Source organism: Lytechinus variegatus, chromosome 4 (assembly GCF_018143015.1).
Source record: "Lytechinus variegatus isolate NC3 chromosome 4, Lvar_3.0, whole genome shotgun sequence".
NCBI classification, from domain to species: domain Eukaryota; kingdom Metazoa; phylum Echinodermata; class Echinoidea; order Temnopleuroida; family Toxopneustidae; genus Lytechinus; species Lytechinus variegatus.
This window is the reverse complement of record NC_054743.1, coordinates 13,169,344-13,188,998: the sequence shown is the minus strand read 5'-3', so window position 1 is coordinate 13,188,998 and position 19,655 is coordinate 13,169,344. Positions and strand designations below refer to the sequence as shown.

Genomic DNA, 19,655 nt, shown 5'->3' with positions numbered 1-19,655 from the left:
AGGTTTTAGTTTATTTTATTAATATAATAATGTTTTGTTGGAACCAACATTCTCATGGGAGGTACCTTTACGTGCCCTTCTCGGTCATGGATAATAAAAACCGCCAATATTATTTAAAATCGGGTACCTTGGGACAGCAATGTTTGCGATTAACAAACGTGGTCTGATTTCAAATCTATATCGCCCTTTAGCAAGTATGATGTGTTGGGAAAAATCACTCATATTTTAAGACGGGAAAACTCGACGAAGAGGAAATTAGGAATGTCATCGATCGTGCTTACATGATGTGGGTGCGTCACATTCGGCCATTGTAATAATCAGTCAGTACTGTGTTCAACATTATTTGGCATGGGCGTAGTAAAATATGATCTAATTATGGGATTGTTTCCTTCGATTTAGTGATTTTTATTTGATAAATTAGCATAGTTACAGGAAAAACTTTCGGGACAGACAAATTTATGACACTAAAGAATGTCTATCAATAGTGATTTAAGGCTCGACATCTTATTCATTTCATACCACTTAACAATCCCCCACACTGCATCCATCTGTATCTGATAATAAAATTTCGAAACGATTTTATGCTATGTCTTACAGGAAATAATTCTACACTTACAGTATGAGTATGTGTGAGATATATTTTCTATTTAAGTAAACTGTTTGATATTTGCTTGTTAAAACTTAAAGCTGATAAGATCTATATATTTTTTATTTTCTTACAAGATCGGATGAACGTTTTCACATTCAAACTTGGATGAAGTATGCCAAGAGTCTTTGATGAGAGGGTTGCAATAACATCAACACGGATTGCTCACTTTCAACTCAACAAGAATACGAAATTACTAACTTGATATATTGACAAACTATCCCATGCATAGCTGTGGAAACAAAATTATGATTAAAGATTCCTAATAATCATTACATAGCACCGAGCTCGGGTGTCATCCCACATGCTCTAAATGCGAAATGTGATATCTCTGTGCGTGGCCGTGCAGCTTTGTGTTATGTCAAAAAGGCGGGATAAAAGGATACATGCACCCATCAAGACTTGCACGCAAAGAGCGCCAACGATCTAAATAGTGCCCCTGGACTACAATGACTTTCGTACATTGACCCCTCTAAGGCATCTTCTTTTGCCGGAGAAAATTATGTGCAACATGATATGAAACATCCTCGAATATGACACTGTGTATCGCTGAAGCCGCGGTATGATTGAAGATATACCCTCGCTCAAGCTTTAAGAAGAGCGCTGTTGACGTACTTGTCGCTCAGGTGTTGGGCTTAATACGACGCGTTTAAGTATTTTTGTATATCTTTTCAGAGGAAGGATAGAGGGTAGGTTTGGTTTATTTTTGTAAAAAATTTGGAAGAGCTTTAGGTAAGTTTGTGAGTTTGAATTTGTGCTTGTGACGGAAAGGGATGCAGTAGTAGCCTTTAACAGCAGTCATGGAGGAACAATCTAGTCATTCTTTAAACATGTTAAAAGGGCCGAGAGATTGACATTGATTTTTTTAAGGGTGGAAAGCAATGTCACTCTTCGGCGTTACAACACATTTCCAACCTTTCCAACCAAACCATCTCATGTGTTTTTAGAGTTTACACACAGCTGAGCCGCTTGAATTCCAGGAAAGGTAGCAGAGGCTCTAAGTCCAATCCGTGTTTATTCCTCCTACGTTACATCTTAATCCACAATACCAAACCCCATCTCAAAGAGCGCCATCGTCAATATACAGTGCGTCCCACAAAAAACGAAACCGAAATTTATCGATGATTTATCATATTTTAATCACGAATACAATAGACAAATGACCTACCATTTTAAAGCTTAGAATCTCTTCTTTCATCTGCAATTACTTAAGATTATATTTTTCATTCACGCATGAGTGAGCAAAAACAATCTGAACAGGGGATACCAAAAAGTCACTTGGCGGGCCGTATCTGGGTTTTAAAAGGAAAACCTTATTTGTAAAAAGTTCAATATCTGCTCTTTAATTTGATACCTCAATTACAGAAAATGGTCAAGAAAGAACAAAGTTCTTGTTATTTGAAATGAGGCTTGAATTGCAACAATTTCATAAATTGAAGAGGTTTTAAAGGCTGGCGTTGCAATCGACACTCCGTTTTGTTGACAATCAGCCATACATTTAGTGTTTTGTTACCGTGCGATAGCTTCTGTGGGAAACCGGTGAAAACACGTTTATTTAATGAAATTATGGAAATACAAGCATTGTTTCGAAGGATCATAACTTTTTTTTAATTTCTTGACCATTTTCTGTGATAAAGGTATCAAAGAAAAGAGCAGATATTAAACTTTTTAGTCATGTGATGTTCTTTTTGAAATTCAGATACCCCCGCCAAATGGGTTTTTGGTATCCTTTCTTCAAATTGTTTTTGCCCACTCATGCATGAATGAGGTATAATCTAAGTAATACCAGATGGAAGAGGAGATTCTAAGCTTTTCTTCGGTAGGTCATTTGTCTATTTTATTTATGATAAAGTTATGATAAATCATCGCTAAATCTCGATTTCATTTTTTCTGGGACGCACTGTAGACCGACCCACTTCTACCAAAATATACTGTTGGGTAAACTTGCTTGTTTTGGTATATGCGGTACATGACGGCGAAAGAAAAGCGAGAGAGTACCATGGAGGGTGGGTAAATTATTCAGTTGTTGTATCATGCATGAGTGGGACTAAAAGGCGTAAGAAGGGATCGAAAACCACTCATGTTCTTATCACTCTCATTACCCCAGGATATCCCCATAAAAGGGCATTATTTTCAACCTTTCACTCACTTTGGGATTTAGGATACTGAGAAATGAATGATTTGCTGGTGGCAAAGAAGAATACAGAAATAAAAAATAGCCCAGTCTGTTTTTTTGTTGCTCATAGTGGGTTGAAATCCAAAAGGAAGTAGGAATTTAAGATAATGGACACCGACAGGATGGTTTTAATTTTGAAGAATAATTCTGGATTTTATTGAAAGTGAACTACGTGTGCGGGGAAATAATTGAGGAGAGACTGTGGCTTTTCATACCCTGTTCATTAAATCCACAAGTGAAAAAAGGGATTTTTTTCATCAGCAGTCTTGGTTGATTTCCCGTATTTAGGGCATTCCCGCCCCTACTGATTCCCGTCATGCGCATGCATCGTCATTGCGTCAATCATCGTGCACATAAAACTTACATAGCAACATTACCCTAGACGTGGATCGTTTACCCCCCCCCCAAAAAAAAAAGAAATACGAAAGAACATGTGCTTGCCTATGATGAGAAGCGCTCTCCCCTTTTTGAAGGAATCCAATCTTTTCCTCCTTCTCAAGAAATTTAGAGACTTATGAATTCGTATTTTAAACAGAGCTTATTCCGACATCTTGCGTCAGTCAACTTCCAAGGAAGAGCGTGGTTAAAACAGTAACTTCCACAGTCAGCCAGCGAGCTTGAATTTGATGTCTCTGTATAAACACTATGAAAATTAACGCCCTCAATCTGTCTGATGACGAAGGATTCTATTTAAAATCGATCTATGATCCAAGAAATCATTATCCATATCATTCATGATACCCGCATCATTAAGATGAAGATCATTCATTTTATAACTTAGTGTCTATCATCAAAGTATATATACATCATGTTGCACTTACAGTTCTCGAAGTCTGGTCAGATTCTGGAAGCTGTCGCCATGGAGATGAGTAATACGATTATCCGACAAATCCCTGCAGGAAAGAGGAATGTATAAATTTACATATTTATGATCTTAGATATTTAAGTGTGATCTTTTGTTGATAAGGGGGAAATAATGGTAGTTTTTCTCTTCTTCACTCTAGAAGATAATTTTATCCAAGCAGAATGAGAGAAAATGACATGCTCATTTGTACATTGATACAGATGATATAAGATGAAGTCTACTGACGTGATTGAAGTATTTGAATGCTATTCACGTATGATGCTATAATCTTGTTTTGTACACATGATAAGAACCAAACCGATTTGTATATTTCATTGGATTGCCCCGTCAGACAGGCACCAGATAGTTTCTACGCGTTTAGGTCACATATAGATGGAAAGTCTAGCCGTAAAAGTTTTCAAAATGTGTACAAAATAAGTTTTGGTTATGAAAATTATATGGGGTGCCTTTTTTTATGGCGAAACCTTTTTTGCTTGTCAAATTTAAACCAGCACTCCCTGTAATGTGCACATAATACGAAAGATACTTAAAAAAAGAACAGTCATGAAATACATGAAACAAACAAATTAGCCCACGCTAAAATAAAAGGCTATGTTTGGTCTTCTCTATCCGAAATTTGAAATTTAAGATATAAATTAATCCAGTAAAATCATGTTATGATATTTCCTTTGTCTCAGTTCAATATCAAATTATTTTTCGACAGAATCGAAATGATCTGTACTTGCTGGAGAGTGTTCAAAGTTGAACTTTATAGGGACAATTTTACAGAAATTTAGCAAAACTACAGGGGTTTTTTATGCAACATTTAAGCAACAATTTAACACTTTAAAACACGATTAGATGGAACTGATGTATACTTGAATTATTTATAACTTTTAATTCGTTTGATCGAAAATAACGTGGGCCATGTTTGGTGTTTGCGATGATATATCGCTATAGTATCGCAATTTAAGTTAACCGCTAAAATGGATGGCTTTGGTGCGTCTCATAAAAGATTAAATAACTCTATCTTCTGTATAACTATCCCACCCACGGGTTATGTACATTTCAAGTAAAATGATCCTTTCATATCAATAATAATAATAATAAATTGGTACTTATATAGCGCATAATCAATTGAAATTTCTCTTCAATATTACAATTACACTACAACAAAAATAAATATGTTTTTAAAGGTCTTTTAAACGATTCAACAGAAGTACATGATCTAAGGTGAATCGATCTTAAAATGTACAACTGCCGACGGGGAGAAACATCTTATACACATCAGTCACGCCAGCCAGAACGACTCCAAACCGATGGCAGCAATCACATTATTTCGAATGGTATATTGTCGGTCGATTTTCTTTTGCTCCGGTAGTGTAACTGTGGCCTTATTACTGACTGAACTTAAAGGGGTGGTCCAGGCTGAAAATATTTACTTCTAAATAAGTAGAGTAAAAGTAAAATTCACAGAACAAAATGCTGAGAATTTCATCAAAATCGGATTACAAATAACGAAGTTATTGAATTTTAAAGTTAGTCAATATTTTATGAAAACAGTTATAAGCACATTGTCTTGAATATTCATTAGGTGGGCTGATGATGTCCCCACTTTCCCTTTTCTTATGTTATTAAATTAAATGTTTCATATTTTTCATACATTTGTAAATGATGTTGCGGCAATAGATAACTAATGCACTTAATCAGTTGCCAATCCTATTGTTTTAGTTCTTTGTAGAAAAAATTGAATAATTTCATATAATAAAATACAAAAAGAACAAGTAATAAATATTCATGAAGATATAGAACTGTTCCACCGGAATAATGCAAATCTTTAAAATTCAATAATTTCGTTATTTGTTATCCATTTTTTAAAATCAATTTTCAGCATTTTGCTCTGTGAATTTTACTTTATTTATTGAGATATAAATACCTCAATCCTGGACCATCCCTTTAATACTGAATTTGCGGGGGTATGTTTTCCCCTTTCTTATTGTTGAATTTAAAACACTTCGGTAAGATGTTATCTTCGATCAAACTTATCTCGCATGTGTAAATACATGTAAATCTCTATATTCAGTGTCACGTCATGAAGCGTGGCCTAAGAAATATGGGACATCAGGGTATTTGGAAATTGAAAGAAACGAGCCAAGAACTGAAACATCAATGAATAATCATAATTACATATACAAAGTTCCCGGTGGAAGCCCTTCTGGGACTCTTTCCAGTCGTTTTGACGTGCACGCTATTTCCAGCCCCAGTGGTTCACTTGTTGCTCCAATTGGTGGTTCAGCGAAAACGCTTGGGTATGCGTCTTGTAGCATCGATTCATAGTAGTCGAAGTGAGCCATAGGGTCTTCGTACAGGAGAACACATCTGCATTCTTCTGGGTATGTTCCAATATCTGAAAGTAAAACAATTGATTTTAATAGGTTTGAATGAATCATGATGTTTTCAATTTATATAGATATGGGTGAAAAACCTTTCATCTTAAATTTAAAGGGATACAAGGTATTACATCCTTCATTTTTTTTGTGGGGGGCGGGGTGTGTAAAAAAAATTGAAGAAACCTACGAAGTGACCGAGCTTGTCATTGGGGCGCTTTTGCATTTTCTAAAGTGAATTTAAAGGATATTTATGTACACTTTTGTTGAGTTTTGAAAATATTTTTAGTAAATTTCGGGGGGGGGGGGGGAGGGCACATTCCCCTGCCCCGCTGCGTACGTCAATGATCAAATCTCGAACACTTACATTCTTATTGAGTTAAATGGTGTAATCTAGACCAATTCTAATAGAATTCTTGTTCTGCAATGACTAATTGGGCATGTGACCTGATTATGCGTTATGTTATTAGGCATATCACTTTATTGGGAATGTTTTTTATGACTCCCAACCTTTCAGAATACTAAAAAGCCAACAATAACATCCTACTCGGGTAGAACGAACTTAGTCTCAAGTAGGTCGATGAATGATTAACCATGCATGTCATATTTCGAATAATTAAATGTGTGTGTATCCTGAACCCGTTACATTTTATGGGTCACCGAAATTAAAGGTCAAGTCAACCTCGGAAAAATGTTGATTTGAATCAATAAAGAAAAATCAGACAAGCATAATGCTGAAAATTTCATCAAAATGGGATGTAAAATAAGAAAGTTATGACATTTTAAAGTTTTGCTTATTTTCCACAAATAGTTATATGAACTAGCCAGTTACATGCAATGAGAGAGCCGATGATGTCACTCACTATTTCTTTTTTATTGTTTGAATTATACAATATTTCAATTTTACGAATTTGATGATTAGGACCTCCTTGTCTGAAGCACAAGATATTAAAATAATGGAATTCCACGTGTTCAGGGAGGAATGAAACTTCATTTCACGTGACAATGACGAAAAAATCAAAATATTTCATATAATCAAATAAAAAGAAATAACGAGTGAGTGATGTCATCAGTTCTCTCATGTGCATACCAACTGAGATATGCATATAACTGTTTTGTGAAATGAAGCGAAACTTAAAAATGTCATAACTTTCTTATTTTAAATCCGATTTCGATTAAATTTTCATCGTTTTGCTTGTTGGATTTTTCTCTTTTTATTCAAATCAAGTTTTTGTTTGGGTGGACTTGTCTTTAAGTACAAATTTCTACCAAGGTTTTTGTTCGTTTAGCTAGCGTGTTAAGTATACTTTCAAGACATGGTGCTTAAAATACCATGGTCAATAGAAAAAATATTTTAACTTGAACATAAGTATTAAAGTAGCTGCATTGGCTATTCATACTTAAAATCACCGATATAAATATGGTTAACGAATGTTAAAGTAAACTTTGTAGACATATACATACATACAATCTGTACCACATCGAAATTATTACAGTAATAAGTAAAATCAAACTCGATAAAAAGAAGTTTTTAAAATCCGAAAAAGTCATATTTAAGCGACAAATTCTCGTTCCTTATTTTATTTTAGACCATTTTAAAGAACCGAATTGTAAACTGGAACAGGTTTTTGTCTGAAAGAGTTAGGCAAGACAGGTAAAAGAGTATATAAATTTTTTTAAATCTAGTAGGGGCGGCTGATGAACCATCATTTTGGATACACACATCGACGGGAGGGAGGTGCGAGTGGGCATTAAATTCACAAAAATATTTATTTTTTGGGATCCTCATTTTTTCACGGTAAAATTGTCTTCATGAGTATTGATAACCGTTTTGGGGTTAATCATTTGAGCACCCCCTCGACTATTCAATCCTAGCTCTGCCCGTGATGATACTTACCACATGCTGGTGGTATAAAGTCATCTTCCTCCGATGAGTCGTCAGTCTTTCCTTGATCCATAAAGGTGTATACACGCCTGTTCTTGTCATCGACTGAAAAAAAGATCAATAAAATTAATCTTGATTTGAATGATAATTGTGAAGATGTTCAGGGAATTTTAGCTCTATTCTTGACATGAGACCAATAAGTAAAGGCATGGTCACACCGCCCGAGCGTTGTTGGAGCGGTCGTGGAGCGGAGAGAAAAAAAAAATCATCACCGCTCGCTACCGTTCACCATTTTCGATTTCGATTTTTTTTTTGGTTTTCGTTTTTTTCCCCAATTTTGTGAGCGAAATTCGACCCTCTCTCCCTACCGCTCCACGACCGCTCCAACAGCGCTCGGGCGGTGTGACCAGGCCTATATGTGCACACGTTTTATTGTACATCGGTGTTCAATGTACTGATTAAATCTACCTGAGAAAGTAGGGAAGGTCATAATCCTCGCTGGGCATGACAATGGACATCACCTTAGCTGGAATGAAAGTAATCACGGGTTAAAACTCTCGAAAGCAAATGTTTTTCTTCTCAATTGCTTACAAAAATAATGCTTTCTTTTCCTCTTGTCAAAAGTTTTGGTTTCATTTCCTCCCTTTTCTTCCTCCACTCTCTTTTCTACCAGCCAATGGGGGCTGCACCATTGTAAAAAGCATTGCGCACTGTTCTGCTCCTTTTATTAAATACATTAAAAGATGAAAAAGATGACGTAGAATGACATTTAAAATGTTTACAATGTAAAGTTTTAATAAGAAAATATGATGAGTATATGATGTGATAAAATTTAAAAATCAGAACTGATGGATGTTAGTGACTAGAATGCTAAGGAGGAAAATTTAAGGACTTCATTGCCTGATAAGGATGTGGAAATATAATACATGCCACTTTGTTTTTGTATTTATTAAAAGGATTTGTATCTTTGCTACTACTAATAGTACTACTACTACTACTACTACTACTACTACCACCACCACCACCACCACTTCTACTTCTACTACTGCTACAACTATTTCTACTCGATAAAACAGTAGAAAAGACTGCATATTATCAAGCCCGTGGTATTCGGTAAAATTCTAGTGTTTCATTCATCTCTTTTGTAAACCAAAGAAACCACCTCCATGACTGTATATTTCTTTTACGAATCATAATTTCGTCTTGCAATTATTTTGTAAAAGATCATTTGTGGTTAACCAGTTTTTAAATCTCTTCATTATCCTCCTCATCTTTTCCGCCACTAATCACCAGATAATTTTGGATCGGGAAATGAAACCCAACGTCATCTTCAATGTACGGGAGCACGCAAAAATATCGACTCGTCAATCCAGGATGGTCTATATTTTCATAACCAATCTGGAACTGATACGGTGTCTTAGGTTCGATTGCATGTCTGTCTCCAAAGCACCTACTGATTCGTTTGACCTTACAAAAATCAAGATTTCCTCGCTGTCTTCCCCATTCTTTTCTCGTTCTCTCTCCCCTCTCTTATCCCGTAGCTTTTCTTGGCGATGCCTTCTCTACATATTTATTGCTGTGTTTCTTTGCAATCATGATCACTGAAGGTCTCTCATTTTTAAAGCCTCTTTCCCAAAATGTTCACTACTCTCTCTCTTCTTTGATTTTCACTATTACCCGTTCATCTGTGTCTACCACACATTGCAGTTTAATGCCTACACTACCGCAGAAACCAAGGAAAATGGTATCTATGTCTGTTTTTTTTAATCTCATCTCCTCATATCGACCGCATCTGAGATCCTGTCTATATATGTTTTCAATTCCTCAAATATTCGTATATCATTGTTATCATTATTAGTATTATTGTTATATTTATTTATTTATGAATAAATTCTTAGAAAAATATGTCAGTTGATAAAGCGAATTGGGGATGATAAAATAAATGCAGACTAAAAGACGGCTTTGTCTTAAGGAATAAACTAGAATGAGGAATTATTCACTTCGTGGATGAATATGTCAATACTGTACTTAATGTATAACTTGATAAAAGATACAATGTGCTGTTGGATGCAAGTCCGACAGAAAAGTAGTAATGACAAAATAAATTCGGTACATAAAACCAATAATTTGGTAAATCTCCATTAAACCTGTGGTCAGACACAATCTGTAACACAATGGTTATATTGACCAAAACATTTTTAAAATGCATTTACTTTCCCAGTGCATGTCATTTGCTTTTCTTTAAGGGATTTGTCTTTTCCAGGACACCAAAGTCACAAAGGAGGAATGTTTTACGATAGCCCGACCCACGTAGAAATAAGTTTGACTGCCTGTTACTTTTTTTACTGTCATGAAGTGAATATAGGGAAATCCTTTTTTTTCGCAAATTCCTTATTTTATAGTACATTTTATTCTGAATGAAAATCGATTTTCGTAGTTTGACGCAGCTTCAAAACATAACACCAAATTCCTATAAACAGAAAGCACTACTCCCAAGAATACAAACAAATAACGTCAAAATTATCAGACCCCATGCAAATATATTTTAAGTATACGAGCTTTCTTCGACTTAAAGTTTGGAGATATACCCATTACTTTCGCATTTATTAATCCCGAAATGTGCTTTCGACAAAACGAAGAACAATGACTGGGCTTAGCGAAGTTCGCTTGATATGTTTTCACCGCATCCTATGGTTATCTATCTGCCCTCATTTGGGAATCCTTATTGAATGAAATGGAGTTTATGTATTTGGACTCGTTTGCTGGGAATATGAGACGAAATGATGGGGGATAGCCTTCGCTTGCTTGACCTGGAAAATATAATATTGGCCTGCGCAATAAGAAAAATCATATGCATCAATATAAATATGATATTACAAAAATCGCGATCAAATCATATTAGACCTACTCGAAATGTTGTTAGAATGGTTCATTTGAATAAAATTGAAGAATGAAAAGATAGAACTTTTGAATCTCGATTTGGCTTACATGATAAACTTTGAGAAATTCTTATTTCGAATTGCAAGATTGCAGAGAGAGCTTATAATCTTACTAATTTAGTGAAACCACTAAATTAAAACACGGATTTTAGTTCGCGCGATTTAGAATACATTGAATACGGACAAGTAGCAGACACGATGTGGACTAAAATAGACTTATCTATCATAACCACAATTACATGCATAAAAACGCCATCATTGGCTATTTAGCGCAAAGTATTTTTTTTTTATATTTTTTTTTCAAACATTCATCAGAATAATAGAGTATTTGATTTCAAATATATTTTCCGATTATTCGATATAATTTGAAAAAAACTTTCCTTCAGAAAAAAAATGTCGTACAAAAAAGTATTATCTCACTCCCATGGATCCTATACTAGCAGGATCTGTTACCCTACGTACAAATACGAGAGACAAGTCTGTTGGTTTAGCTTAATGCTCTGAGTAAGGTAAGTAGGTCAAACTTGCCCATATTTGCCCGCTATATCAGCTGATTTGTATTGGAGGTATGAGTGCCCGACGGAAGGGGGGTAGATGTATAAGGTTATCCAGAGTCAATGTAACCATATGTCCACAAAAAAAAAGAACTGACATGGGGACCTTTTCATCAATTATTTTTTTTCTTATTCAAGTGAATGCGTAATTTTAATTTTTAATATAATGCTTATTATACTCAAAGCGTTTTCAATGGAAGAAAGAAATCATTAATCATTCTAACTAATGGAAGGGCCAGTGATATACTGTATGTATAATGCTTAAGTTTGGAAATGATTTTGTAAGTGTGCATTAGCGTTGTTACACCTGCCATGTAATATTGTAACGGATATAATGCATCCTTGTTATTATTACAAATAAAATTCTTGCAATATATTAATAAAGTCTTGACATTTCCCGGCTTGGTACATTGAGCATTATGTTGAGTCTTATTAGAAACGTGGAACTTGTTTGTGATTTACAGCAATTAAACTAAAACGAATCATGTCATTAATACTCTGATGTCTTTGGTTTAGATGGAGTTATTCCAAATCGGGTCTTTTAATAAACTGCTTCACCTTTTCACCTACATGTACATCATGCAGTAAGTAAATCACTTTCAATTCTCAAGAGAGGAAAATCGAAGACGCATTGTTGACGGGATTAACATCGTCCAAGAATCGCCGATCCCAAACTTAAACTACGACCTAAATACATCAGAGCAGCGTTCAATTTTCGGTCGATCTTACTCTCGTTTTCATGGTTGTAGAACGCGCACACTTGAAAGAGGAGTCTTTAATCGCACATCTTTTAATCACTGAGCGAGACATTCGATCCCCAGGCTAACTTACGTTTTCGTTTTGGAAGGTAGATTATGTCCAGTTTTTCTTTCCCTCTCTTGCTCGCATTGCTATCGCTCTCGCTCTGAAGTCCATAGCTCCATACTTCTCCTATTTTTTATTTAAAACTTTCTATCCTACTCTTCATCTTAATCCTTATACACTTTCACTTACACTCTATTTGCTAAATAATATCCAATTATTTTTTCTCTCCAACCATCTCTATCTCTAGCTCTCTCCCACTCTTTTCCTCAATTCTTTCCCTCCCATTCTTTTGCTCTCATAAATATGTTTTCTCATCGTTAGCTCTGTGTTTGTTGCTATTTCTTGTTTCTTCTCATATTTTAATCTCCATTTTGCATCAAATTCATTTTTTCATCTCTCTCTTCCCCTTGCCCCAACCCTCTCCCCCCGTCCTTCCTTTGAATTTTCTGTCCTCTAACAGCGAGCTGACCCAAATTCCAGGAGTCGAATAACCGAAATTAATGCAAAGAGAACATAGTGAATGATGTGAAAATTCTCAAGATTTGACATCATTCAAAATAGAAGATATTAAGAGATGGGTAAACAATACCTCTAGGATTCTAAGCTTCTTGAAATTTGACAACTCTCTTATAAAAGAAAGAGTGAGTCTTGTCATTTTGCGTAAGATATCGACGAATGGCGTCATGAGCAAAAAAAAACAATTGAATGGGTGGGTGGCGTGATCAAATTTCTCAAAAGCGAGCGAGGAATATTCTTTACCTTTTCAAAATGAAAATCAAATTTTAGATCCATTTTTATATAATCCGAAAATAGCATATTATCTTATCCTTTTCCGTTTCTTTTCCCCTCTTTTCTCTTTCCTTTCATTTCCTTTTATTGGTAATGGATTTTATTCATCAGTCAATTTCTTTTTTTTTTTTGGGGGGGGGGGGGGGAGCGCATGGGTATTCCATCGATGAAAATAATAAGAACGGATTGACCGAAAAACCTTTATTAGGAATTATCCATTGACGTAATCTAACTGCCAAACACCTTAAATTTCGAATTGAGTATTGTGTGTAGGAAGAATCATTCACATAAATGTGTTAACATCTACCGTAGATTAGGTAAAATGAATTTAACAGGATGATTAGGGATTCTCATTGCCATCTGGAATAATATAAATACGAAGTACTCACGATGATCTGACTGACAACGTAAGATGGGAGTGTGTGTGGGTGTGTGTGAGTGTATGCTCTGTTGTGAGAGGAAGAGATGGGTGGAATGACAACATATAAATAAGAAAGAACAGGAGAGAGACATGGAATCGAGGGAAATCGAAAGAGGGAGAGAGAGAGAGAAGGGAGATAAAGTATGAGGGAGAGTGGTCAAGAGGGGGAGAGAAAGAGGGAGAGACAGTGTGTGTGTGTGTGTGTGTGTGTGCGTGGCGGGGAGGTGGGTGTATGTGTTGCGTCTGTTTGCTTGACTGTGATGCATTTTGGAGGTCTGTCTTGGCGTGTGTAGTTGAACGATAGCACGGAGGAGGGGAAGGAGTATATAGAAGAGGATTAATGTTACGTAAAATAGCTTTATGACAATATATAAAACCATGCATAACCTTTGATAGTAATATATCTCCATTCATGAATGTGTCTTTTCTTGAATTTTTTTTTATTTTTAATAATCAACCGATTATTCCGTGCATTTTGATGACAAAAGCTCATTAATAATATATTATATCATTCATTTTCATATTCTTATGTTTATATAATGTATGTTATATAGGATTTCTTGCTTTAGTTCAATGGAAGAAATAGATTATCTTAAAAAACAAACAAACATCTGTGCGTGGGTGATTGTGGGTATGTGTGTGAGATACAGAGAGGGGGTGGATGAGATAACTTACTGCATTCTTCATCCGACTCGTCCGATTCGTTGTCGCAGTCGATGTTGCCATCGCATATAGCTTCTTGAGGAATGCATTGCGTTGAGTTTATACATGGGAACCATTCACCACAGTGGGCGTGAGGGTCGGTCGACATCGGAGCTTGACGACGATGACGGATGACGGGCGCATCATCGAGATGGTCATCTGGGATTAAAAAAAAGAATACAAAGTAACTGGACATAGGAAGTATGAAATTTGTCATGTTGGTTTGAATGATTAAGGTAAAAAATATGAGGTGTTATAGAAAGGAGAGTCGAGAGAATAACCAGAGAGAGCTTGTTTGATAATAATGTTTAAAAAGAACTGCATGGATATGGATACGTAGAAGATAAAAAAGTTTGGAATAGAAAGAGGGGAAACGGGAAAAAAGGTGATGTGACTAGTGTCTAAGTGAAGATATCTATAATGAAATTCCCAAGACCCAAAACAATTTCTCTCAGCTAATAAAAGTTGTCTGTCATCAGGCACCGAACATAACCCACTCGTCCCAGCAAGCTATCAACACAATCCAAACCACACGTTACAAATTCAATAAACCATCCCCTAGGTATCTAATATCAGGAAATATCACATTTTCCGACATGTCTTCGGCGTTGTTTCCATCACGAAACTTCTGTTGACAGTGTAGTCATAGCACGATTTACAATGAAGCGAATTCGCTTTGGTCACCTGTGTGCGCGGACCAGCTCTGTCAATAAAACGAGACTCGAATCAGAGCATTGATGATAATACAGTATCAAAGGCATATGGACATCATTGTAGATACAGCTCAGACAGAAAAGAGGACTTATACTATTGAGTATTGTTATCAGGTAAAGGAGACCGGGATTAATCCAATTTTCGGGGGTATAAACAACTCGACAAAATCTTGTGGCTACATTTATATGATCTAGTTCAAATCGCATACTAGCACGATCGACTGAGCATTGTTTGATTAATTCATTTCATTTAGTTGTGTTTTTATGTTAGAAATGTTAAACTAAAATTATAATACAAAAATAAAGCTGAGGAAAATGAGACGTAAAAAGCCCCAATGCAAGGCATATCATATCGTGGTAAATTTACATAGAGTGTTTTAGCACATTAGGAAAACAAAATAATGATCAAATAAAGATTTGCAATATTTGCGGAATAATTGCAACACATTGATAGTTTTCACGTTTTCGACCTTGGCGCAGGTAATGGTCACTCAAACTGATAAAGATGAGTATAATAATAATGATAAAAAAAACCCATACACCTATCAGCGAATCCTGTCGGATCATCATCATTTGGTTCTTATAGCATGTCCTTCACATTTAGTAAAGCCCTTAAGGGCAATATTTCCCAAATTCTTTTTATTTTGTAACGATAAATGAAATTGATTTTTTCTTTTCTCATAAGAGGTAGATGATCATCTTACAATTCAGGGAACGAATTTAATCATTTAAAGAAAAATGCGAAGGCGTTGATAAAAGAACGTAATATGATTCTGAAGATTTCCTAAAAATGGAAACAAAGTAATATTTGAAAGCCTAGGGAGTGTATAAATGTTTGTGTGAAATGAATCTTGTGGTGTCGATGCGAAAAGTTATAAAACAAAGAGTAAAACATGTAAATCCATGCAGATCTTTTTCATAATAAGAGGTTTTGCAAGAGCTTTAAATGACATCAAGTGTAACAGCAATTCTTCCCCCGGGGAAATCCTTACGTTTTGTTTCCCAAATGTATATAAATGAGTGGGATGAAATTATGTTTTCAAGATGAAGCCATTCAAAAGATTTAAAAACAAAATATTCTTTACGATTATTTCCATGATTTTGTGGTAACCAATGCATTCAGGTACCTATGTATTTTAAATTGTCCGAATTCTAGATGCATTTCTGACTTATTTTCCTATTTTGTTTTGCTATCACATTTTGAGATTTACTTTGTCATTTCACCTTACAAATATTGATATCTTTATCAGTGTTTTCTTTTTTCAAACCTTTTTTTTTAATTACCAAACAAATTGATTTGAAACTACAATTTTTCTGCAGAACAAATGGGAACTGCTGTTGAATTCCTTTAAATTATCTTAAAAAAAAGGTTTTTCATGACAACAACAGAAAATTCTTCTGTCTAATATAGTAGTAAATTTGTTAAAGGACAAGTCCGCAACAACAAGAACTTGATCAATTCATTAGGTATATTGTGTATAAAAAACACGAACAGAGTGGTGGTGGTTATGAGGTTTTCTTTTGGATAAACTGTCTATATATTTCTGTGCCAATGGTTCTTGGAGATTCTGAGTACTGTTTTTCACCAATGACTTGAAGCCGAATCATATCAACGTGAAACAGTATGATTCCTGCACTTTCTTTAATCACAACTCTTGGTATTTACCATCCCTCATGGTATCTCTAAATAGTCATTCAACCATGCCAGCATCCAGCGGTGTAGGTTTGTCATTTTTATCACTATGAAATGAATGATTACAGTTGAAATCCATGCCCAAGAGGACGAATCTTATATTTTTCTTATGATCGCCTAAAAGATAATATTGCATGATGCTTTCTTATGGATTTTCTAACTAATTTTCCCCGCAGCTCACTCGATCCAAAACTCTCTACTACATCAACACGTGTCCAAGCCACTTGAGGTGTTCCGAGCTGCCGAAAGCTTTTTGGCTTTGTAAACAGTGAATTGGATTTCACCCAATTACTTCGACGTTCGTTCGCGCCAAAAACCAAAAACATCAACATTTTCGCGCGCCCCGGGATCACAAACGTTTCATTTCTGCACTCCTGTTATTCAGCTCACCTTTCGAGTGTTTGTAGTTTTTGCAGGACGGAACTCTCACTGTTGGTGTGGATTGAGAATGAGAGGGATTGGTTTCTGAAAATGAAATGCATTAAAGGAGGTGTTTCTTCAGGGAATCTCTTACAATCTCCTTTTAAATATTGCTTTTATGTTTGTATCATGTGGATGAATCAGCAGGTCTTCGTTGAGTGTTCTTTGTCCCTTTGATACCTATAGAAGGAACCTGGGAAATATGATAATTGTCCATGCTTACGAACAGAGATAGAAATCAACACCATATTCGATAAGCTCGCATCCTGTAAAAAAGTTGAAATTCGAGAGTTTCGGCAATCATGCAGAATAGTTATTTCGTCTTCAAAAATGAAACTGTTTGGAATTAATTGATATAAGTTAAGTACCACTCTATCTGTTTCCATGATGACATATTTTTTTTTTGCTAGATTGCTGAAGGTTTTCAATTTGTCTGAAGTTGTTCAAGTTATATATGGTTCGAATCTTAGTATCTGCAATTTCAAATGTATCTGAATCTTAAGTCTAAGTTAGGCCGAGATCGTATGGTTTGGGGTTGAGCGGGGTAAGTACATGTGGATACAGAAATAACATAACCAGGGTCTGTTTTACGAAGAGCGTCCATAATATACATCTATATTGAAAAGATATAAAGCCTATACGTTAACACTAAGTGAAATTATTCCAGTATCTGCACTGATTAAAAAAAATGATAATACTTTTGTCACTTCGACATCTAGGGCAAAGCACTGGACAATAATGAGAATAAAGAACTTAATTTCAAATGCTAATTCCTGTTTAATAGTGTGTTTTGACGTAGGGATCTAATCGTAAAGATAATGCTGTTTTACATCACATAATAGGGGCTTCGAAAGATATATATCATTTTGACTTATCATTGACCAAATAAAAGAGAACTTGAACAAAAACTTTATTGAAGATATATAAAATCAAGTAACTCTAGCACTAAAAACTCCATCAGAGTCAGAATTAAAATTTAAAAAGTCATGGTATGTTCAAAATTTCCTTGATATCTCAAAGCATACGTATGGATATTTTTTTGCGAAACTATGTAATATGAGTATTTTTGGTCTTTACTTTTCATTTGATTCGATGAAAATTCAGGACTGCGTTTACTTATTTTCTAATTCTTTTTTATTCAACTTAAATTGTTGTTGTGGAGAATTGTCTTTACACACTTAATCACTTTTCTCAAACGATTTCTGTCTGCTCGATGTTGTACCCCTTTAGAAACCTAAAAAAACTCATGATGATCACATTTTAAACGTGCAATCTCTCTTGATGTCTCTCCCATGAAGCCTCTATTCAACGTGCTACGCGTTGGATCAGCCTGTTTATCATCCTGATCCATTCGATGACAGACATCATCTTGTCATGATTACCTCTTTCAGAGAATGAGGGCAAGAAATACCCCTTCAAGAAAGAGAGCATTAGTGACAGGAGATATTTCCGTCGGCAAGGCTTGCCATCTCTGTGCCGTAGTCACACCTCCGAAACCGACTCCAGACCGGTGAAAGCTATTACATTATTACCAATGACATACCATCGGTCGGTTTGGAGTCGGTTTCGTTGGTGTGATTGTAGCATTATGACAGTGTTCACAGTCAAACCGGCAAAACCGGTTACAAACCGGTGCAAGCTATTACGTTATTACCAATGACAAACCATCAGTCGGTTTCGAGTCGGTTTCGTTGTTGTGACTGAACTATTTATGGGCAAGGACGCTACTTCTTGTGACGAATAAAGTATGCAAAATTCCCTTGTTCCATTCATATTTTAGACCCTTAATGGATACCTTCATTGTTATACAAAACTAATGCATCTACTATTAAGATAAAAAAGTAACTTTTCGTCTTTGCATTATCATAACACAAAAGGTTAGATCCGAATTCCAACTCTCTCACTATATGTTCAACAGTGAAAAGTAAAGATTAAAAAAAGTGACCGTAAAAAGAAATATTATGCTTCCGAGCTTAGTAAAATGAGTAGGGTCTCACAGGGAATGATAAGAACAGAATCATCAATACTTGTCCAATGTCTATTTCTTATGATTATGAAGACGTTGACTACTGAATTTTGTAATTACCAGGGGCTTTTGTATACAAGGTCCACCCAGTTGTAGGCAATGGATCAAATATCTTTGAGATGCCATAATTCATAATTTGGCATATAATGATGTAATGTAAATGGTCATATTATGTATTAAGTCTCTTTCCTTCCCCTCTTTACAACGATGTGCAAGGCAAATTATGATATATGTGTTCCAAAAATACAAATGCATTTTGTTGCTATCATTTTATGGAATTCTTACCTTTAGTGTTATGGGAAGCCAATGAAGTATCAAAGATACTCGTCACAACTACCATCAGCAATGCCAAGTTCATAACGAGCAGAGTTGAATAATTCATCACAAACATAACACGAGTACTACCAGCGTTGCTTTGTATTGTTGCTCTAAGAGTTGCTGCCACTTTTGTCGTAGACGCTGCTACCATCAGCTCTACCACATCCTCGTGTGGATCAGTGTAACCGACGGAAAGTCCTTTTGTTCACATTAAATTGCTTTATGATATTTGTTGGTGTATCAATATTTTCTTGGGGTTTATCCGCCACTCCTTTCATATCATAATAGAATAAATCGATCCTGCATGATAAAAAAACGGAGAAACAGAGGAAAGAAAT

At 35.4% G+C, this 19,655-nt stretch overlaps 1 protein-coding gene across 1 annotated transcript in view; it reads right to left on the bottom strand.

Moving 5' to 3' along the window:
* LOC121413429 (relaxin receptor 2-like) overlaps window positions 1-19,451 on the bottom strand; it is a 38,601-nt gene extending 19,150 nt beyond the window's left edge. Inside the window, exons 1-5 of the mRNA XM_041606243.1 lie at window positions 19,285-19,451; window positions 14,121-14,306; window positions 7,951-8,043; window positions 5,854-6,073; window positions 3,644-3,715 (exon numbers count right to left, since the gene is read on the bottom strand). Coding sequence (XP_041462177.1) covers window positions 3,644-3,715; window positions 5,854-6,073; window positions 7,951-8,043; window positions 14,121-14,306; window positions 19,285-19,390 — 677 coding nt within the window. The 5' untranslated portion in view covers window positions 19,391-19,451. The remainder of the gene's footprint in view (window positions 1-3,643; window positions 3,716-5,853; window positions 6,074-7,950; window positions 8,044-14,120; window positions 14,307-19,284) is intronic.
* Between the last annotated feature and the right edge of the window lie 204 nt (window positions 19,452-19,655).